Source organism: Pipistrellus hanaki (assembly GCF_964339955.1).
Source record: "Pipistrellus hanaki genome assembly, chromosome: 18".
Classification (NCBI taxonomy): domain Eukaryota; kingdom Metazoa; phylum Chordata; class Mammalia; order Chiroptera; family Vespertilionidae; genus Pipistrellus; species Pipistrellus hanaki.
Window position 1 is genome coordinate 32,740,203 of NC_140520.1, and position 26,928 is coordinate 32,767,130.

At 38.9% G+C, this 26,928-nt stretch overlaps 1 protein-coding gene across 6 annotated transcripts in view; it reads right to left on the reverse strand.

Moving 5' to 3' along the window:
* Positions 1-225: 225 nt before the first annotated feature.
* Positions 226-26,928, reverse strand: part of MDM4 (MDM4 regulator of p53) — a 32,890-nt gene continuing 6,187 nt past the window's right edge. The window contains exons 2-11 of one of the 6 annotated variants that reach the window (XM_084865888.1): positions 25,856-25,954; positions 24,170-24,244; positions 21,040-21,173; positions 19,041-19,096; positions 14,728-14,795; positions 13,906-14,005; positions 12,018-12,148; positions 10,946-11,080; positions 8,865-8,945; positions 226-7,037 (exon numbers count right to left, since the gene is read on the reverse strand). In XM_084865888.1, the coding sequence (XP_084722014.1) occupies positions 6,465-7,037; positions 8,865-8,945; positions 10,946-11,080; positions 12,018-12,148; positions 13,906-14,005; positions 14,728-14,795; positions 19,041-19,096; positions 21,040-21,173; positions 24,170-24,244; positions 25,856-25,933 (1,431 nt within the window). In that variant the 5' untranslated portion in view covers positions 25,934-25,954 and the 3' untranslated portion in view covers positions 226-6,464. The remainder of the gene's footprint in view (positions 7,038-8,864; positions 8,946-10,945; positions 11,081-12,017; positions 12,149-13,905; positions 14,006-14,727; positions 14,796-19,040; positions 19,097-21,039; positions 21,174-24,169; positions 24,245-25,855; positions 25,955-26,928) is intronic. The other 5 variants (XR_014793334.1, XR_014793335.1, XR_014793333.1 and 2 more) reach the window with 5 other exon arrangements.

Consider the following 26,928-nt stretch of genomic DNA (forward strand, 5'->3'; position numbering starts at 1 on the left):
TGCAAACGTTTGAAGTTTCCTTCAGAATGGGGAACCTAAAAATGAAATATAATGACTATAGCTAACTGGGGGGAAATATCAAAAATTGTTTGACTATAACTTCTATGGCAAAAGCTCTTCTCTTCGTCCCCAAACCAGACCAAAGATGGTATGTCAAAACAGAAAATGAGATTTTTGCCGTATACAAACAAAACTCCCTATTTCCCCAATAATGACGGCACAAAATGGCAAAATGAAAAGTATTTATTACACAAAGCACAACAGAGCAGGTATTAAAAGGATTACATAGTGCAAATACAAGCGAACAGGGCTATTAACTCAGTGGACTTACAAAGACCAGGCGGACACAGAGCTTGGTCTACAAGGGCATAACAACTTCTAGTATCTTACTCAAGGCAGTTACACTAGATTACGTTGCTCCCCACGGTTAATCCCAACAAACTATGAGGTACAGAGAAAAACTGGTGTAGAAAGGTCGAGAGGGGACTCCCGGTGGGGGATAATCTTACTCCTCCTCTCTGAGGGGTATTTCAGTGTCCGGCTACGACTCAGGGGAGTCCCGTTCGCAGGCTGCTAAGACCCCTACCTCGCCAAGTGCCAAGGGGCCAGAAACGTTTCATTCCCCTTTGAACACATCCTCCACTTTATGAGGGGAAGGAAAACCAAAGGCGACAGCTTGATTCTTAAGAGAAAATGAAAAAACAATGCCATCTAGAGGAGGAAAATACAACAGTCCCCTGGAAGAGGGAAGGCTGACCTCAATTTCTCAGCGCTGAGACACGGGGGAGCGGGCTGCCCTGTTCCCCCATGGCACACACCAAGGGAACTGCGGTCACAAACTGTGCAACGCCAGTAACTCGGATGTCACAGCTTCCCTTCCTATTGCTAGAATCCACCAACTAACTGCAACAGAAACATCCGGGGAACTGAGTGGGAAAGGAGAATCTTAGCCAAAGACGTGGCACACAGAAGGCCTTTGGTGTAAAAGCAATACCCGGGAGTAGAGAGTAACTTTGAGCTCCAAGGGGAAAGTAGTAAGGGAGGAAGGAAGGGGAACTCTCTGACACCACGCTAACCACTAAGTCAACAAAGAACTAAAAACGCCTACAACAAGAAATCAGATGCCCTGACAAACTCTTGGTGCTATCATATCAATTTTCAATAAAGCATTTGCCAAATTCCAGCAACTGTTCTGAGGAAGGAATTGCTGATAGCGCTATTTGGCTTTTTTAGGTCCCTGACCCGCTCTGCCTCCAGGAGAGAGGAATTCTACTCCCTGTGCTCCGCTCCGGGATGAGGAAAACCATCTGCAGAAGTAGCACCTGGAATTTCAGATAAGCTACCAAGAAATACTGACTAGCTTTTCTGCAATACAACTCTCTCTCTGTAACCTTTTTAGCCATTCGAAAAGCTCTTGATAGAGGTACAGTAAATCAAAGTACAGGTTTATTATATTTTAACAATGCTACATTCACCAATAACATTAGTTAGGACTGCATGCTCATTCCATCAAAAGATCTTAAAATGCTCATGGGACATCCTCCCACAGAAGGAAAGAGATCTGGTGGGCTGTAGCAATGGCAAACAAGTTAAGCTGACAGAGGACTGACACATCAAAGCAATCTGGAAAACAACTACCTCAGACACCCATTTTCAGGTTAGGGTCCTCAATATTTCTCCTCCTATGCGAAACCACACTCCGCTAATCACAAATCTGGGCAATTCCAGCAACGTAACCTCCACACGCCTATGGCAGTGCAAAATCCCGGACATTTGCAAACAGTGTACGCTTCACTCTGGGCACAGGAAAGAGCACGCAGGGTCCCTTACCTTTTGACCTGCAGATTTTAATCACAGCTAGTTCTAATATAGTCCCATTTTTAGCAGAAGTATCAACAATCTTGACATTGTTTGCACACGCATGGACACCCATGAATGGGAGAACCATTCTTCAGAACATGGGTCTGAACAACTGAAGCTGATACCGATTAAACAGAAACAAGATTCACAGTATCTAAAGCCACAGAGACTTTGTTTACATAAATCTGCATAATAAAAACCAGAGAACTGGTTAACAAGACTCCTCCTTTCCAAAGAGAACCAAGAGGTAACACTACAACATTGTAGAACCCAAGCTCTACCAGTCACCAACTCTCATTAATGACTTCTCAAAGGAGCCAACAGTGCATTGAACTGGCATTTTAAAAGCTACAAATGATCAGTCTTTAAAAATAAATTCTTTCAAACAAAATAATGTCCCATAAAGCATTATACACATCTAAATACATATACATTATTAACCCAACTACATATTTCAAATGGTTGGCAGTGATTCCGTTTTACATTAGCAGAGTTCATGGTGGGTTGCAGGCTTGAGTGGCTGGACGCCAACCCATTATTCAAGTTTGGATTGGGAACCCATGCTATTCCATAGACAGACTGTGGAGAAATGGTTATGTTATGTTAAAGGCTTGATCTGATCTTTTAATAAAGACTGACTTAAGTATCAAGTACAGGAGCATATCAAATATAAGTACAGTTCGAGTATAATGAGTTAATATGAAAGGATGGGAGACATTTTTAACTATAATCTAGAAATTTGCGTGGCTTTTGTAAGGATTTATCATGTCCAGGACAACATGATCATAAATATTAATTTAAATAACAAAAACAAGAAATGTGCTACTAATGTGGGTTGATTTCATTAATCACAAGTCTAAGCTGCAATACAACAGACACCATAAACTCCACTGACACCTACTTTAACAGGCTCTTTCCTCTCAATCCGGATTTCAACTCAAGCATGGCTTATACGGAGCCACATAATTTAACATCCCAGTGAAGACATCTGAGTGAAAGGGAAGAGATGAAGACAGCATGCTCAAAAATGGGAGTAAACTGGCACTGTATCCAACAAATCAAAGCATATGACCCCTCTAAGTACAAATGGTAGTGTTTGGAAGTCCAGAATTTATCTCACAGTAGTAAACAGCAAAGACTTCACCTACAAATGCTCGCAGTGGCAGTAAAATGTATCTTAACACAGTGGCACTGAAAAAGAACATATTGGAAACAGAGGAAGCTGGTCTAGTTTCGGCACGTGAGGAATTGCTGATGGCACTATTTGGCCCTTTTAAGGTTCCTGGCTCATTCTACCCTCAAGAAATAAGGAATTCTGCTTCTTGTGGCATATACTCCCAAGAGTAAGGATCCTGGGTAAAGGGTAAGGATCCTGGGTTCAACCCCCAGTCGGGGTGTATGTGGGAAACAACTGATCGATGTTTCTCTCTCATATTAATGTTTCTCTTTCTCTCTCTCCCCTCTCCTTCCTCACCCCCTCTCAAATTAATAAAGACTTAAAACAAAAACAAACAAACAAACAAACAAAAAAAAACCATATCCATTTGCAGAAGCAGCATCTTGGATTTCAGATAAGGTACCAAGAAATACTGCAGATACACTTCTCTGTAGCACCTTCAGTCACTTAAGAGGCTCCATAAATGGCACAGTAAGCCCAAGGGCAGGTATATTCCATTTTCAGCTCGAGGATCGTCTAAGGCGCAAAGTGCTCAGCACTAACGGGAACAGTGACAAACCCAGGTGAACAAAGGGGAAGGGGAGGAAAACCGAGTCTCACTGGGGGATTCTGTGCAAGGGTGAACCAAAATTAGCATCTGACTACCTACAAACACAAATAATATTTTTTAAACTTTTTTTAAGTTTTCTAAAATACAACTTAACATAAGGAGAATAACAGGATACTAGTGTGGATCCCCAACCCTCCCTGCCTAAATTATCACTTGCAAAAACACTCGACCGGAACTGAGGGCTGTTAAACTAAAATGCAGAGAGGAGTATTGGGGGGGAAATAGGGAGGAAAATAATTTATCTCTCAAGTTTTAGAACATTTACCATAGCCTAACAAAATATTAAACTCAGAGGATTGGTTCCACTTATTGGGGGGAGAGGAGGACGACCCCTTGTCCCTAACGCCGAGGCAGGCTTTTGAGCAGCATTCACCCAGAAGGAACAATTCTGGGGAAAAGGCTTTAGGTTCCCCTGACACCTTTGCTTGTCCTCCCCATGGGAGGAATAATTTATCTGATTATATAAGAAAGCTTGGCGTTTCCTGGGCCTTCTCTTCTGGGAAAAAGTGTTGAAATCACGATTCTCTGTAAAGTCCAATTTTGGCTGCCAAGTCATATCCTGTAGTACTTTAACGTTATTGGGCGTTCCAAATTCAACAAAGCACCACCATTTAAATATTTAATAAATAATGAGGAGCAGTAATGGCTTAAAGATTTACTGCAAGTTGGTTTAAGCTAGTTTAGATTTGGATTCTAGTTCCGGCTCTGTTATCTATAAGGAAATCAAGTTAAAGATTTTTAATTACCATATGTATAACCCAAAGATTTATATGCTCAGATAAGACTTTTCAGATCTAACACTTCTCTTTAATACTTTCCTTTGCACAATCACCACTCCCTATTTTCAAGACTGCCTCCCTCTCACACAACTAGGATTTTCCTATGGGGCACTGCCTCATACACAAGGACAAAACACATACCAAAAAACTCAGAACTCTCAGAGGAGGACTGAGTGCAGTAAAGAGAGCTATTAAGAATTCTAACCTTATCTTTCTATCTCGGAACTGTAATTGAGATGGTTGTGCCAGAAGTGTAGGTTAATACATTTAATTAAAAAGGTCAACATTTTTGACTGAAAGTTAAGTCTGATTTGGCTCATTAACTTTGAGAACAGGCTTTGCCCATTTACATGACAGAACATTTTCTACAAATTCCATCAGCTCAATCTGCAGCTCCAAGTCTTTGATAAAAATATCTTTAAAGCACATACACAACGTACTGGATAGTATATCCTCTGAATGTAATTAATCATTTTTTAAATATACTTTAGATTTCAGAGGAGGAGGAAGAGATTGAAGTTATCAATGATGAATCAATCATTGACTGGCTGCCTCCTGCAAGGTTAACCCTTGTGGAGATTGAGCCCACAACCCAGGCATGTGGCCCTTGACTAGAATCGAACCCGGAACCTTTCAGTCCGAGGCCGATTCTCTATCCAGAGCCTAATCAGCTAGGGCAAAAATTTATTCTTAAAATTCAGATGTCAGATTAAACATGTGCCAAAAAAAGGAAGACTAAGTAGGGTGAGAGCCGTGAAATGGTAGGACTGCCTGGAGAGGGGCACAGGGAGATTGTAAGGTGACAGTGTTCTTCTAGAGCTTGGTTTGGGCACTTACATATCTACAGAAGGGAGCACATTGTTTGCTAACTGTACCTCAATTTTCAAAATGTGCAAAAGATTCATATACTTTCAAAATTACTTCAGGAGTCTGTTAGCAAAAAAATGTTAGCATTATTCTCAGCACACATGGAAGAAATTTGTTTTCTAAAACTTTTCTTTTGGCTTCTCTGAACCATGCAGCCTGATTGCCAACATATAGTGATACAGCACTATATAACTTGACTAATTATATTCTTTTTTCCCATTGTTAGCTTTGCTATATTTCTAATAGCCACCTGGGTTTAGAGGCCTAAGAACATTCCTTAACAGCATAAGGAACAGAGTCAATAATATTGTATTACGTATACATGACGTCAGGTGAGGGTACTAGACTTACAGGAGGATGGATCACTTCGTAAATTATTTATGTAACCACTATGCCATACACCTGAAGCTAATATTGAATGTCAACTGTAATTGAAAACTGAACATTCCAAACAGAAAATAAAAGAAAATAAAATTAACTAAAGAAATGTTAATCTTCAAGTAATTTAGTAAATGAACATATTTTTGTTTTTACTGATAGTTGGATCCTAATTTTTTTTATCCTCACCCAAGAAATTTTTTAAATTTTTTTTTAATTTTTTAATCAATTTCAGAGAGAAGGGAGAGGGAGAAAAAGAAATATCAATAATGAGAAGGATTGAGCCCACAACCCACGCATGTGTCCTATCAGGAATCGATTTGTGACCTCCTGGTACATGGGTTGATGCTCAACCACTGAGCAACACCGGCTGGGTGAGGACTTGTTTTTTTTTTTTAAATTATTGATTATAGAGAAAGGATGGGGGAGAGAAACAATTGAACTCGCCACCTGGGTATGTGCCCTGATCAGGAATTGAACCCATGATCCTTTGGTGCACAGGATGGCACCCAATCAACTGAGCCACACTAACCAGGGCCCAGATCCTCAGCTCTGAAGGGAGGATAAAAGAACTCATTCTCAATTTTCATACATTTACAAACAAAAGTGGTCTGAAACACGACGTTTACATGAATAAACAAACAATGGATCAGACTGGATGAAGATGCTTAAGACCTACGTTTTGAATACTTGACCTATATACAGCACCATATAACTTGACTAATTATATTCTTTTTTCCCATTGTTAGCTTTGCTATATTTCTGTTAGTATTTTTTAAGTTCAGATTCACAGCTACGCTATAAAAACCCTAATAACCAAATGAATCTCTTTCTTGCACGCAGGGCATAAAGCCCCGGTCTTCTTTAGTCTCCTGGCACACTGAAAACAAGTGACAAGATGGCTCGTCCTTCCATGAATAATGTTCCCGTCGCGCGGTCTTTTCTCACATACACTACATGGCTTCAGAAGATTCCGGCAATCCTCCGTGCTGCCCGTCTCTGCTCTCTGCTGGAAAAGGTCAGCCGATTGTTCTCCCATGCTTGACACAGTCTCTTGGCTTTCAGAACTGTGTGCCAAATCCAAGAACTCCACAGAGTTGCAAGGATCAAAGAGTTTGGGGTTTTCTTCTTTTTTACATGTATCTTTAGGTATAACAACTGGAGCTGATATGGTTCTGCGGCAATCAGGGATATCAATTCCTTCATTTTCCTTCTCTTCCGGTATGGCAGTGATATCAGACGTGGAGAGAGAATGGGTTAACTTAGGACAATCTGAATACCAATCCTTCCTCAGGGCCCAGCACCGAAAACAGTACCTCTTGCTTGGAGAGTTAAATTTCTTGCACTCAGTACACTGCCACTCATCCTACAAAGGGAAGTGCAGCCAATTAGTACTCAGTGGGGAACATGACGCTGAGAAAAAGGGAAGGTGGACCAAACTCTCATCATCTCCCTAAGCTACCGAGAGCCCAGACAGTCCACACCACAAGTCTAGTCTAGAATTAAAATGCACTATACCCACTTGGATAGTGACACAACTGCCAATTCAAGCCAAAATTTAATATAGCAATCTTCTTTAAAAGTTACATTAATTATTTTGGCTTTCTAATGTAAATGGAATTTACATTGTTTGCTTTTCTGCTTTCTTTTTACAACTAACACGTTGAGACTAAAGAATGAAGAGATACTACTGTCATTCTTTTCTACTAAGAAATGTTATAAAATCTAACAAAAGAGCTACAATTATGAGATTTAGAAATTACTAACTTATTTATTCATGTTTTCTCACTGCTCTTAGGATCTTAGGTAGCTAATTGTATGCCTAAATCACACCCTCAAAAAATGAATGTTCTAAAAAAAATAATGTTCTTATCCTTGAATGCCAAGTAAGTTTTTCCTAGTTCTCCATATTAAAATTAAGAGTTACTAGAGCTCAAAAAATTTTATATGGCTTGCTTAATTCAAAGGTAGCTACCTGGAACAAATCCAGAGTATTTAATGTGATCATAGCCTGGCTTTCACAGGATCAATGCTTTGACTGACTTGACTGTTTTCAGAATGAAGATCAATCAAGCACTTCAAGTTTAGAAGTTATAACTCAATTGCCTCTAGACCAAAAAGCAGAGACACAACCATTTGTTAAACTGGGATGTTCCCTAGAGAGTCTCAAAACATTCTCATGCCAGCTGAAGATCCTCAGCTCTCACAAATACTCAAAGGACCTTCATAAAGACATGGCATTCATAAATGATGGTGTGTCATAGTCTAATTGGCATCGACTTTTCTTTTCTAGTAGTACATAAAATAATAGGGTTTGTTAAAGTCAATGTCATCTTTGATTTGATAAAATACGGTCTATTTGCTTAATAGGTTTCCTTGGTCCAAATAGCCATAGAAGTCTGATGAAGATAGAAACACTTAAAACCCAGCTACCTGTCTTACGGTCAAGAACACTTAATGGATCAATATATTCCATTTTATTACCTAGCTATGCACAGATAATTTGCAATGAATTACTATAATGGTCAATAGTGGTGGGGTGGGGGAGGAATCAACACCAGAGACAACCTAAAATTTTTCCTATCCCCAAGCAGCAAAAAATAAAATCAACCTCCTTATCCTCCTCTTACTCCCCCTTTTTTTTCTAGTGAGTTAGCTGAGAGGAACACTAAATGGAAAATGGGGACCTAGAATGAAAATAGAAAAGTAATGAACACATTTGAGTCTAAACATTAGTTGTCAATTGGTGACAAATCCATAACTATTAACTAAAAGCTTAAAAATAAATTAGCCCTCAATTAATATAAACCTGGGTGGAAACAGCCTTTCCATTTCTTTTAAGAAAACATTAAAATATAATTTTTATACCAACAAAAAATTTTAGATAGCTTATAAGTCTATCTTTGGCACTGCAGAGGTGCTGGTGGGAAAAGCAGTGCAGTACTATTCTGAATAACTGTACCCACTGCACCGTGTCCAAACAGTTTTTATAGCAGGAGAAAGGCACAAAGAGGCATTAAAGTCAATGCTTTCTACTCATCTCTTCTCAAATTCTAATAAAAACCTTTAACAAATGTAAAGAAGCCAACATCTCTTAACACCCAGGAAAAGTAAACAAAAGTGGGGTTGGGGGGAATAGCATTCTTCACAGTGAACTGTTGGAACATTACCATCTCAGTCTAGAGAAGCGTACCTCTGAGGCAACCTCTACATCAGTGTCATCACATATGGACTTAGAGTCCTCAAGGTCATCACTTTTTCCCACTTCAGGCACCTGTGACAGCAAAGATATCTCATTAGTAGGGATTACCTATTTCACATAGTTTATTACCCAAGAACAAGAGAGAAAGGGCTTCAATTTAAAGCTCATATCCTGCCTCCATCATTAACACTTTTTTTTTTTTTAATATATTTTATTGATTTTTTACAGAGAGGAAGGGAGAGAGATAGAGGGCCAGAAACATCAATGAGAGAGAGTCATCGATCAGCTGCCTCTTGCACACCCCCTACCGGGGATATGCCCGCAACCAAGGCACATGCCCTTGACCGGAATCGAACCCGGGACCCTTCAGTCCCCAAGCAGACGCTCTATCCATTGAGCCAAACCGGTCTTGGCCATCATTAACACTTTAAAAGGAGATAGCTTACATATGAGTCCAAAAATGATTCTGTACACACCTAGCACCCAGAAGAGAGAGGGTGCCCTAAATTATGACAAAAACAAAAAAAACAAAAACAAAAAAAACCCTCCCTGGGATGCCTCAGCTACTTGGGCATCATCCTGTGCACTGAAAGGTTGCTGATCTGACTCCAAGTCAAGGCACAGGCTGGGGCTGTGGATTCCATCCCCGGCAGGAGGCATGCAGGAGGCAGCTAATCAAACTATCAAGTCAATCAATCATTTCTCCCTCTCCCTCCCTCCCTTCTTCCCTCCCCCCCCCCCAAAAAAAAATAAATAAATAAATAAATCTTAAACAACGAAGTATTAGAGTAGAAAAGTCACAAATTATTAAATGTAGAAATTTATCTTGGGAATCTAGGTAGACATTGTAAAAGCAGTGTATAAAATAAGAAATTTAGATGTGAAAAATGAAAACAAAGTATTTTAAAATGTTATTCGTCATATTCAAAAGTACAACTAGTTATGTAATACTCTGGCTGTCCTATAAAAACATGCCTACAGACCAGGAAACAACAAGAAATGTGGAAAGTGTCTTCTAAATTTTATAATTTAGAATTTAAATTTCTAAAAATGAAAACCTTAGTTTTATGATACAGTATGTGGAACAAAACCAATTATATACAATTATGACCCTCTGTATAGCAACTTTGTCACAGTAGTTTAAGTATTTTAAGTCCCAGCTCTCTATAGAAGTTTCCAAATGTCAGCTTTGTCTTCATTCTAGCCACCTGCATTCCCTTCTAATTCTACCCATATAACTAGACTACGAGAACCCAACCGTCTTATCTGCCCACCACACACACAGGACATCCCTTTCAGGAACCCAAATTACTATGAAAATGTCTTCAATTAAAAGAATGACCCACTATAGTTCTGTTTTCTGCTCTATTTAGTCGGTGGATATTTACTGAGATTCTTGACTATGTCAGGCACTGGGACCTGCTTCCCAATTTATTTTGACACTTGAACACATGTTTGTATGACTCTTCACCTTGATGTATTCCCACTATGTACTCAGAATTCTAGCTCCCTTTTTCCCCCTATTTAAAATCTATAATAAAAAAACTCATCTATTTCCTTTTGGGTATAAAATGATTATGGAATCTATTGACATGTCCAAGAAATACGGATTTTTTTCTCTCTCTACAGGCTGTTGTGGCCATTTAGAACTTTGCATTGTTAGCAACAAAAGTCTCCAGAAGAAGAAAACTATACAATGAGAAACTAGGCAAGCAGGAAAAGGATAGAATATTGCTTCTAACAGAGGAGGAGCTTTACCCATGGAGTCCTAGTCTATTTTTAACACATTAAGCACCCAGTCAGTCACCAGTGACTGACACTATCTTTCCATCCAGAAGACAAAACAGGCTGGCGCTTAATGTGTTAAGGTAGTGTTGGTTAACTGAATGTGAATCCTAAAATTAGACATAGAAAAATACTAAGAAAGAAAGGGGGTGGGGTGATTATGGAGTCATTTGTTGTAAAAAGCGATAGTATAGGTCATGTCACCAGATATGAATAGATTATACTACACACACATAAATATAATACAACCAATGTGAAATATTTCAACATATCATTTTGTAGCTTACTTTTCCTACTTCCTCACTTGTTTGTTCAATATCAGCAGCTTCAACTTTTATTCCAGCACCAAACTGCTCTGATACTGACTCATTCAAAAACCACACGTCATCTGTCGTATCTGAAGCAATGACAGTACCTATATCCTAACAGAAAAAACAAACAGTAGTCAGAGGCTTATCAGAGACATTGAACCAACATAAATTAACCCAAAACTCAATGTCCTCATATATCTCCAAACACCCAGTCTTTCTCCAATGGACATCTATTCATTCAACAAATACCTACTATGTAAAAGCTAATGGATGTCCAGATGCCTGGTAAGGAATTTTTTTATTTTTTTTATTTTGAGAGTATGCTTATTAAAGCTCAGGACAGTCAGAATTTTGTATTTTAACAGTAGATCACATACAAAATCTGAGAAACAGTACTGAAGAGCCTAAAAGCTAAAGACTCATAGCTGCTCAAGTAAATAGAATCCATTCTCTGCACTCCTTCGCTCAAGTGGCACTGTGAGAGCCTAGAAAACATCCTATTAATTGTAAGATAGCCCTCCTTTAATAGTCAATGTTTACTGAACAAAAAATGAGAAATACTGACAGTAACTCAAACCTTCTCTCCACTTTCTTAAACAACTTTAAATATAACTTTCTGCATTCAACTATGGTCATTTATGACATGCTTTTCTATAATATTCCTATGAAACAACTTATTATTTTGCCATTATTTTTGCATTCATTTACTGAAGAAATACTCACTGAACGACTATGATTTGTCAGCTTAGGCAATAGAAGAGAGTGGTTAATATTATTAAAGCCCTGGTCTTACATTTCAGTGGGGATAAACAGTCAATACACACAAACACAATAAAATAATCATTTGACAAAGTGAGAAGTGCAATGGAGAATGTAAGATAAAGGAGCAGAATGACAGTGGCTTAAATTATGGCATGGCAGTGGAAGTAGTAAGTGGTTGGCTAGGTTTTGGATAACGTGAATGTGACATATGACAGAGAAAGAAATCAACCAAACGCTACTCTTTCCAAAAGAAAAATAGAAGTTTCTCTTCAAACATGAAATTTACCTGATTTGTCTGTAAATCAGTTGAGCCATTACTTCTAGGTGTGTAACTGTTTCCCAAATTTCCTAAAAACCACCATGGCAAGCCAGCTACATCCCACTCCTCCAGCCCGAGGTCCAGCCTAGAGGTCTCATCTACAGAAGTCAAATGAAAAGCAGAACTATGTATACAAGCCTTAAGAAGCAAGACTCTTTACAATAATTACAATCTCTTTATAAGTAAAAAGTCACTCCTGCTCCCAGTAAAAAAGAATCAGAAACCAAATACCTGCTCAGTTGCCAAGCTCACATCTACTCTCCTGTTTAGACTTCATTAGCTATTTCAGAGTTAAGATATCTAAAATTTACAAATACTGCAAATCCAAAATACATTAAGGCCCCACATATTTCAAGTAAAAGATCCCGTGTCCTACATCTAAATGACACTCAAGGCAGTTACTAACATAGTTTGTTGTTAGCACTTGAAATTCTTTGCAGTCAAGCAATCTTTTTTTGTGCTTTACTTGTTTCCTACTTTCTTCCTCTCTCTTCTTCCAATGGACTAGACATACCAGTGGCAACCACAGGTGTTTAAATGTGCTGAGGTACATACATATGGTTTAAAAGATTTCTGCAATAATGGGTCCTTGCTAGAATAAATTTATCCTATCTACTTATAGAGTATGTTGATCCTGTCTATCAAAAGGTATATCTGTCTCAGGGAAACTTCAACTATCTTTTTACTTACTCCTTGCTGAAGTTACCAGAAACCAAACTCCTAAGACGAATATTAATTATCTTCACCTAGTCAAGCTCTGTAACTTCTTATGCAGGGAATGAAAATAGGCCATTCTTTCCACATATAAAAATTTTGTCCTCTCTACCTATACCTCTCCCTAAAAATACTAAGCTATTTATTCTCAAAACTTACATCACAAACTACATATAGTCTCTTGAATTGGCTGTTCTTATGTTTTAAACAACCTTCTAAGTAGAAAATAAGCCAAGACTTGCATTTAAAGAAACAAAATCCTACATTAATGCCACAGACTGGAATAAGCTCCAAGGTAATTAGGTAGCTCAATATTCCATTTACACTCAAATGAAATTTGAGGAAAACAAATACAGAAATTGATTCAGTTTTAATGTAAACATTTAAAACAATTTCAACAGTCTAACATTCCTGCCACTGCTCCAAATGTGAGCCTAGACTAGAAACCATCATGACAAAGTGCCTTTGAGGAATTTTCTATTTTATACATTTTTGCAGAAAATAATTTAGGGGATATTTCATAAATAGGGCTTGAGAAAACTTCCAATAAATATATCACTAATTTAACTTAACCATACCACATCTGCATGTATGGCAAAGATCTGATTACTACCACCTAAGGGCAAAGGAATTACCAGGCTTCTATGTCTCATTCTTTGCTCTGAGATAGTATTATATATTTTATCATTTTTGTAAACTTCAAAAAATCTATGAAAATTTGCATCAAGCAAACAAATCAAAATAAAAATTCTAACCAAATCAAATATGTACAGGGGCACCAATATTTAAAAGACCAAGGCAGCTAAGTGACCAGGTGGCAAACTGGTAAGTGGGTATCCATCTTCTCTTAGCTTACCAGCTAAAGGGTCTGCTCCACTCCAGTGACCTGGGTTGCTAAAAGAGCACTGCCATCATCTTCAAAGTTAACAGCAGTGACAGGATTTTTAAAAAAAAAGATTTTCAGAAAAGAATGAGGAAGAAGTATGACATATGCACCTCCTACTTCACCTGGAAGAGACAGCATTATATTTTTTATTTTTCTATATAACCGTATTAATTATAGCTAGAGCTTAATTTGGATAGATGTCATTCCTAGAAGTTATCAACAGAAAAGTCCACATAGCTTCAATGCAAAACCCACCTTCCCTGGAAGGTGTGCACTTATCCTGTGAGGTAGGCAGTGTGGGCATATTGCCTTCTTCGGTACTTTTCCTGGAACCGGGACTTTCCTCTGCGCTTTGCTGGAAAGAAGGGAAAGGCGCCTATCAGTGCAGTGGAAGTGACTGAGACCAGGGATGCAGCAGTTCCTTTCTGGCTCACCAGTTAGTGTGCCACACAATGGGTTACACACAGAGAGAGAGCTCGCATTCACCCCAGTCATCAAACAGAGGCAACATCTCAACCCTTTGTGAGCAGAGCTAAGAGAATCGCAAACCTGGGGGGAGAAAAAATCTCTGCACAAACAACCAAAATGTACTGTTAAAAATAAGCTATCAATATAAACCCTTTAGCCTATTACACACTTAGGCATAATTCAGAAAACATGTGAAATCCTCACCGTATACCAAGATGAACATAAGGTTTTCCCAGGTTTGGGGAAGCTTTAAGAATTGGCCTGACATGAATTGAATTGCAACAAGCCTGTTAAAATCTAATAAAAGCAGTTGCCTCCAACACCTATGATTATACATTGTCACACACACACAAGCGCACACACAAAGAGGATGCAACTGGAAGAACTGAAGATCAGAAGTGCTACATCCCAAAGAAAAATTCAGAGACTGGAACTCTGTTATGGACAGAACAGAGAATGTTCACTCTGTCCCTGGTCTGTGAACTCCCAAGAACCTTTCTTATGAAATTCTTACCACATTCATCAAGAGGCCTTGGGAGTCCAAGATCCATAGGTACAGAGAAGGGGCCACTCTGTACAACAAAAGAAGTCACCATGTGGTGATTTTACCTTCAGGTGGTCTTGACTTGGAATATCCAGATTTTGATCCTGTGCGATAGCGAGAGTCTGAGCAGCATCTGGATAGCAAGTAAAACAAAAGGAAAACCTTCCCTGGTAATAGCCATTCTTTCCACACAGAAAGGACCTCAGCAAACAGCCCTGGAGCCAGGTTGGTCCCTACAGATGTACCTCTCCATGCTGGTTTAACAAGGCTCTCGTCCAAAAGAAATGGAAAAATCAAAACTGGTAAAAATCACAAAAGCCAAAACAGACTATATTCAAAATATGTTACCAAAATGTAATCTGGGGGAAATGAAAAATAACAACAACAAAAAAATGTTCTTCCATAGCAAGCTTTCAAATTTTAATATAAAAAGTGATTTCAAGAGGAAATAATGGTGCACATTTTTATCATCTCTTCCTATAGGTATTTTATTACCAAATCTGCCTCTAAGTTCTAAACAACAAAAAGAAAAGGTCTGGCTCTAACCGGTTTGGCTCAGTGGATAGAGTGCCGGCCTGAGGACTGAAGGGTCCCAGGTTCAATTCCGGTCAAGGGCATGTACCTAGGTTGCAGGCACATCCCCAGAAGGGGGTGTGCAGGGGCAGCTGATAGATGTTTCTCTCTCATCAATGTTCTAACTCTCTATCCCTCTCTCTTCTCCGTAAAAAAAAATAATAATAAATAAATAAAATCAATAAAATATATTAGAAAAAGAAAAGGACTGGCTTTTTCATTTAATTTTTATTTTCAAATGTTAAAAAGTTATAAAGGGTAATAAAATCTGAAAATCTGGAATTTCTCACTTGCTTTATAACACAATAGCATCTTCATGTAAACACACATTCTAAATGTCAATGATTTCCCAACAACTGAACATAGATTAGGTTTTCTAAATCAACAAGTCTCATTTTTCCCAGTTACTATAAACATTTCCTAAGAAGGACAAGGAAGCAGAGAAAGTTTTTCTCAATACCAATAAAAAGAAACAAAGGAAACAATAACCTAAGAGAAATTCTTATTCTGAAAGAAATGTATTTCAAGGACTTGGACATTTTAAACAGAACAAAAGGTGAAAGCTTAGCTTCAAACCATTTAATAATCTGGACCACGCAGAGGCTATGCATAACTGCCTTGCTTATATGTAGGCCTATCATGGATTGGGTTCATCGGCTACTATCATGTTCAGAGATCTTACGGAAAATAATCCTTCTCTAAATAGGCTGGCAGAGAATACAGATCCTACAACTCGTCTCACAATTCAGTTGTTTTGCACAAAACATTTTCAAAATTGTAATTATAAAGAACATTATTTCTAGAAGTACTGTTATAAACAGAGATACTGAGAAGTTTAAAAGACAGCATTTTCTGACCACAGTGGTCCTCAAAGTACAGTTAGCATACAACACAGATAAAGCACTTCTTTACTGCCATTCGATTACTATCATTTATATTCTAAAGCCTTATTCGATTATAACAATTAGTAGTGAAAAACAAGTTATCTGAGAAAACTACAATGTACAAAGGAATTCTTAAATGCAAAGTTTATCATATAAAATTCATTTTATTAGGAGGCATGTAGAAATTTGGAGAAATGGTTTATTAAGAACCACCATCATTTTAAATAATATTTTCCTCAGCCATCAAAATTAAGTATTTAGCTCATTAGCAAAGGTGTAAAATAGGTATACGGAAAGTACTTGTCTCATTCGTCCTTTCATATAAAATAGCACAGGTGACCCATTTTACAAAGATCAACCACAGGTACTAATCCAAGTGCAAATCAGAAAGACAAAGTTACTTGTACTATGGTTATATAAGGTCTGGATAAAGATTATAGCAAACAATATTTTTGCAGGTGAAATTATTCCAAAGTGACAAAATAAAAAATAAGGCATTTTACAGATTTAATGTTCAGAGAAAAAAATGTGTTTAAAAAAATGGATTGGAGCAAATTCTATTATAAGCAAGGATTAAGGAGGCAACAATGTGTGGCACAACGGGGAAAAAGGGAGGTGGGTTTGCTGGCTAATCAGAAACATCTCCTGTACCACTTAATCAGTGGCATCTGAAATTGGACTAGTCACTCATTCTATTTTTTAAAATCTTAGTTTCTTCATCTCCAAACCTTCCCCACAGGGTTGTTGTGAGAATCAACTGAAATGTTTGCTATAGAAATGTTCATTTTAACACATGGCATGTTAAATTCTGCAAAGGAAGTGCAAGAAAGGAAATGAAAGGAAATGAGAAGGTGAGAATTATACCTTCTCTAGATATTCAGAGAAAGATGAGAAAAATTTTACTGTAAAGGAGCAAATATAGAATCCTCTATTTCAAGACTATAGTGAGTATCCCAGAACAGCCACACTATTTTTCAAGTGACTGAATTTCAATAAAGCGCCATACCATTCCCAAAGCCTTCCCTATCAAATAGAAATTTACAGCTGGGTGAAGTGGGCAAAGTCTCAATGAAACCAACAAGGCTTCAAAATTCAATGTAAGTTCAAAATCACATTTCAATGAGAGCAACTTCTCATTTAAAGTGTAAATCTTTATTAGGAATACATTTTTCTCAACCTTATTTGTTTCAATAACCTACTGAAAGGTAGTCAATCAAAAGTGCTCTCTTAAGTGGAAAAGTTTCATTATCTGGAAATGAGACAGGGTTGCATTTCCGTTGTCTCCAGTTTATTAATTCACTTATCTCTAGCACACCACACTTCAGATCCAAAGCGGCCAGTTTCCTGCACACGCCTAATAAATTAAACTCAAAGTGCAGGATTAAGAGGTATGCAATTAAGCAAAGGGTTAGACCAGTGGTCGGCAAATCGTTTGTCAACAATACAATAGACTCGCCCAGGCTGTGGTATTTTGTGGGAGAGCCACACGTGGCTCTCGAGCAGCAGTTTGCCAACCACGGGTTTAGACAAACCGGCCTTCAAATAACAGAAAGTGCCCTAGTTGGTTTGGGTCTGTGAACAGAACGTCAGCCTGGGGATTGAGGGGTTCCGGGCTCGATTCCAGTCAAGGGCACATGCCTGGGTTGCAGGCTTGATCCCCAATTGAGGGTGTGCAGGAGGCAGCCAATCAATGATTCTCTCTCATCATTGATGTTCTCTCCCTTTCCTTCCTCTCTGAAATCAATAAAAATATATTTTAAAGAAAAAGACAAAAGCGGCCGAAACCGGTTTGGCTCAGTGGTAGAGCGTCGGTCTGTGGACTGAAAGGTCCCGGTTCGATTCCCGGAACCTTTCAGTTAAGGGCATGTACCTTGGTTGTGGGCACATCCCCGGTAGGGGGTGTGCAAGAGGCAGCTGGTCGATGTTTCTCTCTCATCGACATTTCTAGCTCTCTATCTCTCTCACTTCCTCTCTGTAAAAATTCAATAAAATATATTTAAAAAAATAAAAAAAGACAAAAGTGTTAAAAAAAAAAACACACAATATTTTCTAAGAATGAAATGGGTGAATATTCACGACATATTAAGGGTTTTTTTTTTTAATAAATAAAAAACAGAAAGCTAAAACTATTAGGTGAAAGGTTCTTGGGGGACCTTTATAATAGATGGATCAAGTTGACCCCATGTAAGCCCACAGACTCTTATCACTGAAAGAAGGACACAAAGACCTTACATGACTCTGATGTAATGCACCCCCTATGAAATCTTCCCAGAAAAAAACTTAAACTTGAATCTATTCAAGCACTACTATTATAATTTATCAAAGATCGAACAGAAAAACACGTTAGACAGCATCACAATCAACAAACTCTAGAATGTCATGCTATTGGACAAATGACTCATTTCTTCACCAACTAAATGAAATAAAAACACAAGGAATGTTAGCAACCAAATGTAGTGTGGGAGCTCTGAACCAAATGTGGACTTTGAATAAGCCAAGTATGAAAGATATTTCTGTGATAACTGAGGGTAACTACATAAACTGGCTAATGGATACTATTATGAAGTTATTTAGTTTATCATTTTGTTTGGTGTAATAATGGCACTATAGTTATGTTTAAAGGAAAAAAGATGTGATCTGTTAGCAATTTTAAAAGTATGCCCACATAAAGCAAATATGGTCAAATGTTAACAACTGCTAAGTCTAAGAGGCGCACACATTATACCAACCTATCTTTAGTATATTGGAAAGTTTTCACAAGTAAAAATTAAGCGGCATAGTAATCATTCTGTATGATGGTATCCCTCCCAGTCATTCCAAGAAAGCATTCCATCTCCACCTTGATCTTGTTTTTCCTCCCATCATTTGCCCCCTTGAACTTAAAGCTATGATATAGACTGAAAAAATATGATGAGACATACCTGCAGTAGCAGTGGTTAAAGCGACAAGATTCTTTCTTAGCATAGCATAGAGAGGGCTGTCAAGAAGATAAAAAAAAAAAAAGTAAAAAATAAAAAATAAATAAAAATAAAAAACAAATCAAAAATAATTTAAAATAAAAAATAAAAAATAAAAAAGATAAAATAAAAAATTAATAATGAAGTTTCCAATTAAAATGTTAAGTGTGTTTCTCAAACACTATCTCTGAACTTCTTAACATGTGGAGAGAGTATTTTCCCCAGAATAAATCTTTTGTTTTCTAAAACTGATTTGAGAGAGGAAGGAAGAGAAACATCAATAGGTTGCCTCCTGCACATGTCCCCACTGAGGATCAAACCCTCACCCTGGGCATGTGTCCTGACTGGGTGTACGGGATGGGAGGGGGCTCCAACCAACTGAGCCACACTAGCCAGGCAGATATTTTAATTATTAAAATATCAAGATGTTCTCAGTGGCTGAGCATTGACCTATGAACCGGGGGATCACAGTTCAATTCCCAGTCAGGGCACATGCCCAGGCTGCAGGCTTGATACCTAGTAGAGGCAGTCAATCAGTGATTCTCTCTCATCATTGAGGTTTCTATCTCTCTCCCTCTCCCTTCCTCTCTGAAATCAATAAAAACTATATTATTTTAAAAAACTAATTAATTTACATTTTATTAATTTAGCTAAGAGTAACCGAAGTGGGGAGATTCCTTTGCAACTCCTCTTTTCTTCTAGGAGTTCGTTAGGGAGTGCTGGTGGGAGTCTTACCAAAGAAAGACAAAATGAAGCTATAGATAAGTCAACGCTGCTTCTCGATTGCTAATTAGCCTTTGATTGTATAAATAACCACAAGTCATAAAAATCACAGGAGCCCCTCATCAATCTCAAACTGCCCCGCAATTCTACATTGCTCATCATCTCACTCTTCCTCACAAAATTCTAACCTAGTCACATCAAGCTCCCTAATATCCGATCCTTCATGCATGATGCTCTCAACTGGCACTAAGCCCTCTTTCAACCGGCCTCTTCTACTTGAATCCTGACTCCTATATTATCCTTCGGCTCTCAGCTCAAATATCAATTTCTCTAGGAACCTTTCCGTGATCCTTAAGACCGTAAACCCCACCCATAGTATAATTTTACCTTATCTATACTAATAAAAGGGTAATATGCTAATTAGACCAGGAGAACCCCGGATATCCTTCTGGACAAAGCCATGGTGGCAGAGCAGAGGCAGAGGCGTTTAGGAGCAATGAGGCCAGGAGAGGGCAGTTGGGGGTGATCAGGACGGTGAGGGGAAGGGAAGAGGGGGGAAGGGAGGGGCCAGTTGGGGCGAGATCAGGCCAGAAAGGGGAGGCAGTTGAGGGCGAGCAGACTGGGGGGGGGGGGGGGGGGCAGATAGGGGCAAACAGGCTGATTGGGGGTGGGGGGAGCAGTTGGGGGTGATCAGCCCAGCAGGGGAACAATTAGGCATCATTTGTAGGCATATATAATAAAAGCCTAATATGCCAAGTGTCTGGTGGACCAGTTGGCCGTTCAACCAATCAGAGCAGGCTGGCAGAAGAGTGGTTAGGGTGTAATCAGCCTGGCAGGCAGAAGTAGTTAGGGGCAATCAGGCAGGCAGACAAGAGAGCAGTTAGGAGCCAGCAGTCCCGGATTGTGAGAGGGATACCCCCTGTGGAATTGGGCCTAAACCAGCAGTTGGACATCCCCGGAGGGGTCCCAGATTGGAGAGGGTACAGGCCAGGCTGAGGGACACCCCTCACCACCACCATGCACGAATTTTGTGCACTGGGCCACTAGAAAGGGGAAGAGCACCAGTCTCACTACACTTTAATTAAGCCCCATAAAATCAGAGACTGGCTCCTTACTATGTTCTCGGTGTATCATAGGCCACCTGACATACGTAGGTCCTTAAATATTTGTTGACTAAAGGAATAGATAACCACTAATAACTTATGGAGATTAAGTAGTTAGGTATAAGCACTCTTTTTACCTGGGATCTTTCACAGAGAAGCTCTGACATCCTAGGAGTTCTCCCAAAAGATCTCCACTACAATATACCATATGCTGCTCCCGAGGATCATAAAGCTGCTTCATTGTTATATATTGGCCTAGAAAGTGCATGACCTGCACAGAAATAAATTATCATTAAGAGTTCTGTCCAGCTGCTGTCAAAAACATACAAATTGCCCAGCTGGCATGGTTCATGGTTGAGCATCAACCTATGTGCCAGGAAGTCCTAGTTTGATTCCCATTCAGGCACATGCCCAGGCTGTGGGCTCAATCCCCAGTGTGGGGTGTGCAGGAGGCAGCCAATCAATGATTATCTCTCATCACTTACGTTTCTCTCTCTATCCCTTCTCTGAAGTCAATAAAATACTTTTAAAAACACACAAATCCTATATAATAAAAGCCTAATATGCCAAGTGTCCAGTGGACCAGTTAGCCATTCAACCAATCAGAGCATAATATGCTAATGACATGCTAAGGCCCTTCCACCACTCACTATGACGTGCACTGACCACCAGGGGACAGATCCTCCAACCAGTAGGTTAGCTTGCTGCTGAGGTCAGGCTGATCAAGACTGAGCAAGATGAGCCAGACATGCCCCGGAGCCCTCCCACAGTCTCGCCCAGGCTGACCAACCTCCTGCGACCCTCCCAGGCCCAATCAAGTACCAGGCCTTTGGTTAATCATAAGGAGATAAATTAGGTTTATTAGAGGAAGAGGTAACATATAACGGTCTGGGGTCCTACAACAGGATAACTGAACCCACATACTAGGTTCATCCACTTATTATCATTCTGGACATTAACAGAGCCTTATGTTTGTTTTCTGTTTGTTTTGTTGTTTTTTAATATATTTTATTGATTTTGTACAGAGAGGAAGGGAGAGATAGAGAGTTAGAAACATCGATGAGAGAGAGTCATCCATCAGCTGCCTCTTGCACACCCCCTACTGGGGATGTGCCCGCAACCAAGGTACATGCCCTTGACCGGAATTGAACCTGGGTCCCTTCAGTCCCCAAGCCGACGCTCTATCCATTGAGCCAAACTGGTTTCGGCCAGAGCCTTATGTTTTATAATAGAAATGTATTGGTCTGGCCGAAATCAGTTTGGTTCAATGGATAGAGCGTCGGCCTGCAGACTGAAAGATCCCGGGTTCGATTCTAGTCAAGGACATGTACCTTAGTTGCGGGCACATCCCCAGTAGGGGGTGTGCAAGAGGCAGCTGATCAATGATTCTCTCTCACTGATGTTTCTGACTCTCTATTCCTCTCTCTTCCTCTCTGTAAAATATCAATAAAATATATTTTAATAAAAAAAAAAAAAGAAAGAAATGTATTGGTCTGAAAATGAGAGAAAGTGAATTTACCTAGTATCACCTTTAAAATTTTCTCACCAATCCAAATAAAGGGGTCTATTACTCAAAGGAATAAACATTAAATTTGCCTGGGTCATAACATTTTGCCCAGGGGTACATAACTACGACAGACTTAGTGTATGTTCACATAATTATTTTTGACAAATGAAATACAATGGTTAATAAACTGTAAGTGCATAAAACACCCTTTAAGTGTTTATTAAAATTTTAATTTATCTGGCTTTTCTCACAAGTTCACAACATGGAAGGAAACAGACAAGTCCATGATTCAAAACTTACAAATGACCTAATTTTATCCTAATGTTTTCTTTAGGTAACAGATTTTTTTTTAATTGCTTAATAATTAAGTTCACTTAATGACAGTAAGAATTTTGCTCTATTCTCATTATACCATACTGACTTAATACCATACTAACAACTAATATTTAAAAATATTTAGGGAATTCCTCTTTATGCACCTGGTAGGGTCAATTCATAACAGAGCTTATCATATAAACTGTCTCTATCCAACTTTCCCCCCAGTAAACTATGCCATGCTATTGAAGCTAGCATAACTAATCATTTTGATATAAAAATCCACACTTTGGCATGGCTCAGTTGTTGAGTGTCAACCTATGAACCAGGAGGTCACAGTTTGATTTCCGATCAGGGCGCATGCCCCAGTTGTGGGCTCACTCAATGATTCTCTCTCATCCTGGATGTTTCTGTGTCTCTCTCCCTCTTCCGTCCTCTCTGAAAGCAATAAAAATGTATTTTAAAAATAAATTGCCAAAACTGGTTTGGCTCAGTGGATGAGTGTTGGCCTGCGGACTGAAAAGTCCCAGGTTCAATTCCAGTCAAGGCCATGTACCTTGGTTGTGGGGCGCACCCCAATAGGGAATGTGCAAGAGACAGCGGGTCGATGTTTCTCTCTCATTGATGTTTCTAACTCTCTATAACTCTCTTCCTCTCTGTAAAAACTCAATAAAATATATTTTAAAAATAAAAATAAAAAATAATAACAATCCACACTTTAATAAGTTTGAAAAAAGTAATTATTTAGCAGAATTTTAGAGATATCCAAAATTATGGTCTATACATAATTTAAAATGATAAAGGAAATGTGAGCATTCTAAAAATCTGAAATGTCTCCAGATTTGTTTCCTTAAGGGTTTTTAAAGGCTCAGGAGTGGGGTATTACAGACAGGTGTTAAGCTTTCTAAAAACTCAAAGAAAGCTTGATAACTTTGTTTCTTCTGTTTAGGAAGCATTTACCTTACTAAAAGCAAGCACAGTACAAAGAGATAAACATTTTAATACCCTTTCCACATAGAGAATTCAGCTTGTTTTTGCTTTAAAAAAAAAAACTTTAGAAACTAAATAAGTTATGTAAGTGTTTAAAATAACTCACAGTGTTCAAAAAATTATCTGACACATTTATAATGCAAAGCTACAGCATTTATTTCCTGCCTGGTAGTATATTCTATAAATCACAGACAACCTCATTTTTTTAAATCTTATACATGCTTTGCATTTTAATTCTGAGATCAATAAATTCATGGTTAGTTTTGTTTAGCTGACAACAAATTTCAAAAGGGAAATATGAAATTCAACTTAGCTCCATGGTCTTTGAAACAGAGCAAAAGTTGCCTTCCCAGTACCTCAGGAGGACTTGCCTCCTTACAGCTGAGTTCAGAACTACAGGCTCATCAGCTTGTACTTCTGAGCTGTTCTTAAAACAATTTTCTTCGCTAGCTTACCTGGGTAACAGTGAAGATTTCACCTTGGGCACCTGCTGCCTGCAAAATCTTCAGAAGTGGCAGTTTTGGTCGTACCTAATAAAAACATAAAATATACCTGACATTTACATTTCAATTAGATTGATTTCTGATACCCTAGGGAACGAGAACTTCCTCAACTCTTTAAACACTGATAGATACTTATCTAATCCTATATAACAAAAGGCTAATATTTAAATCAGAGGAACTGTGGTAAGACTGGTCACTATGATACACACTGACCACCAGGGGGTAGACGCTCAATGCAGGAGCTGCCCCCTGGCTGGGCTCAAGGCTGGCTAGTGCAGCGGCAGTGGTGGAGTCTCTCTCATCTCCACAGCAGTGCTAAGGATGTCCAACTGCCAGCTCAGGCCCGCTCCCCACTGGAATCAGGCCTAAGCTGTCAGTCAGACATTCCCCGAGGGCTCCCGGACTGGGAGAGGGCACAGGTTGGCTGAGGAACCCGCCCAGTGCACAAACTTCGTACACAGGGCCTCTATTAATATACAATCTTTCAAAGCATAGAGTAACTACAGATGAACAGACTAATTACTGAAAAATCATACTTTCAAAAGATAGCACATTCACTCTACTAAATGGCTATAAGAGGAAAAAAGAAAAGATGTGTTGGTGAGAATGTGGAGTAATCAGAACCCTTGTGCACCTCTGGTGGGAACATGAAATGGTGCGGCTACAGTGGAAAACAGTTTGACAGTTCTTCAAAAAGTTAAACATAGAATCTGGACATTACCCAGCAGTTCCATTCATAGGTATCAACCAGTGGTCAGCAAACGCATAAGTCAACAGAGCCAAATATCAACAGTATAACGATTGAAATTTCTTTTGAAAGCTGAAAACCAACTTCTGAGCATGGGCCACAAAGTTTCAATCGCACTGTACATGCGCGCCTGCACATGGTATTTTGTGGAAGAGCCACACTCAAGGGGCCAAAGAGCCGCATGTGGCTCACAAGCAGCAGTGTGCTGACTACTGTGTTAGGGGAAAGGGACTTTGGAGAAAGGCATGGGTCAAAAAAGTCTCTATACTGCCCAACCAGTGTGGCTCAGTAGTTGAGCATCAGACCATGGTTCAATTCCAATCAGGGCACATGCCTAGGTTGCAGGCTCAATCCCCAATAGGGGATGTGCAGGAGGCAGCCAATCAAGGTTTCTCTCTCATCACTGATGTTTCTATCTCTCTCTCTCTCTCTCTCCCTCTCCCTTCCTCTCTGAAATCAATAAAAATACATTTTTTAAAAGCCACTATAAATACTTTAAAGATAAGTACATTATGAAGTTTGAATCTTTTCTAAGATTACATTTGCTATATTTATAATTTAAAATTTTATTTAAAGAAAACAAATTAGAATGAAGTAAGAGACAAAAACTAACTTATATAACTTGGTCCCAAATTCCCCATTAGCTACCTGTACCCTAAAACACTCGTTTTCAAAATGTACCACTGAGCAATCAGTAACTTCCATACATTTATGGAATCAATGATCCATTCAAATTTATGAGCATTAATCCTGTTGACTACTATGACATTTTAAAATAATACTTCTGCTCTCCATAAAATCCTACAGTCAGTGAAGCCAGTTACATCCCCAATTCAATTTATCCACTTTTCTTTAACTTAAAGAGAAAGAAGAATGCCTGAAACACTTACCTGCTTGATCTGTCTTGGAGAGCTCCTGCAAGCACCGTCAGAGGCTGAACACTGGGCAGAGGTAGAAAGTGATGCCATTTTGGCAGTGAAGAAATTAGTCTGTTGATAAATCCAAAAGGAGAAAAAAATTACAAAATCTCTTCTAAAGTAGAAAATTTTAAAAAAAAAAAGCAGCCAGCAGAAATGACAGGTCAGAACGCCCTACACAAATGTAATATACCCTTGCTGAGATGCTTGATACCCTTCTGATCACTTTCTAGTTCAGATACTGCAAAAAAACAAACAAACAAACAAAAAAACTGAAGAGCTTAATCAAGAGTAAGAACCATCTATGCACACTACCAACTTTGCTTCTGGAGCATGACACTTTTTAAAGTTCAAAGATAGGACTAAGGAGACCAAAGTTTTGCCACCCCAAGTTAAGCTGGTTATTAGGAAACAAAAGACTCAAAGAACTTTGGCATCTCCCCTTTTACTTGCCTAAAAGAATTCAGATAGAAAAACCTGCTTAAAAGAAGGGACATTAGCCGAAACCGGTTTGGCTCAGTGGATAGAGCGTCAGCGTACAGACCTTGGTTGAGGGCACATTCCCGGTGGGGGGTGTGCAAGAGGCAGCTGATAGATGATTCTCTCTCATTGATGTTTCTGACTCTCTATCCCTCTTTGTAAAAAAAAAAAAATCAACAAAATATATATTTTTTAAAAGGGACATTAATATCATAATAATATAAACGAAATGTGTCAGGACGAAAACTAGCAAAGCTGGTGTCCTTTAGTCCCACTGTTTGTGTGGGCCCAGTAAGAATTTGTTTATCACATATTTGCTCTTCTCGCCAGATAAGTGGGGAGAAAATAAGGTCAAGTATGGGCAGTTCTTTGACCCGAGCACAGTGTGTAAGAAAGAAAGGTTCACTACTTTTGATTGGTTAAGCAACAGTCCACAAAGTTCACGCAAATGCTGGATTCGGATGCCTGAGGGTTGATTCAAAGCTCCAATACATATTCCGGAATGTAAGCACTCTTCTGTTAATTAGCCCACAGCTATTCACCGTTAATTATTCCTGTTTCTTCTC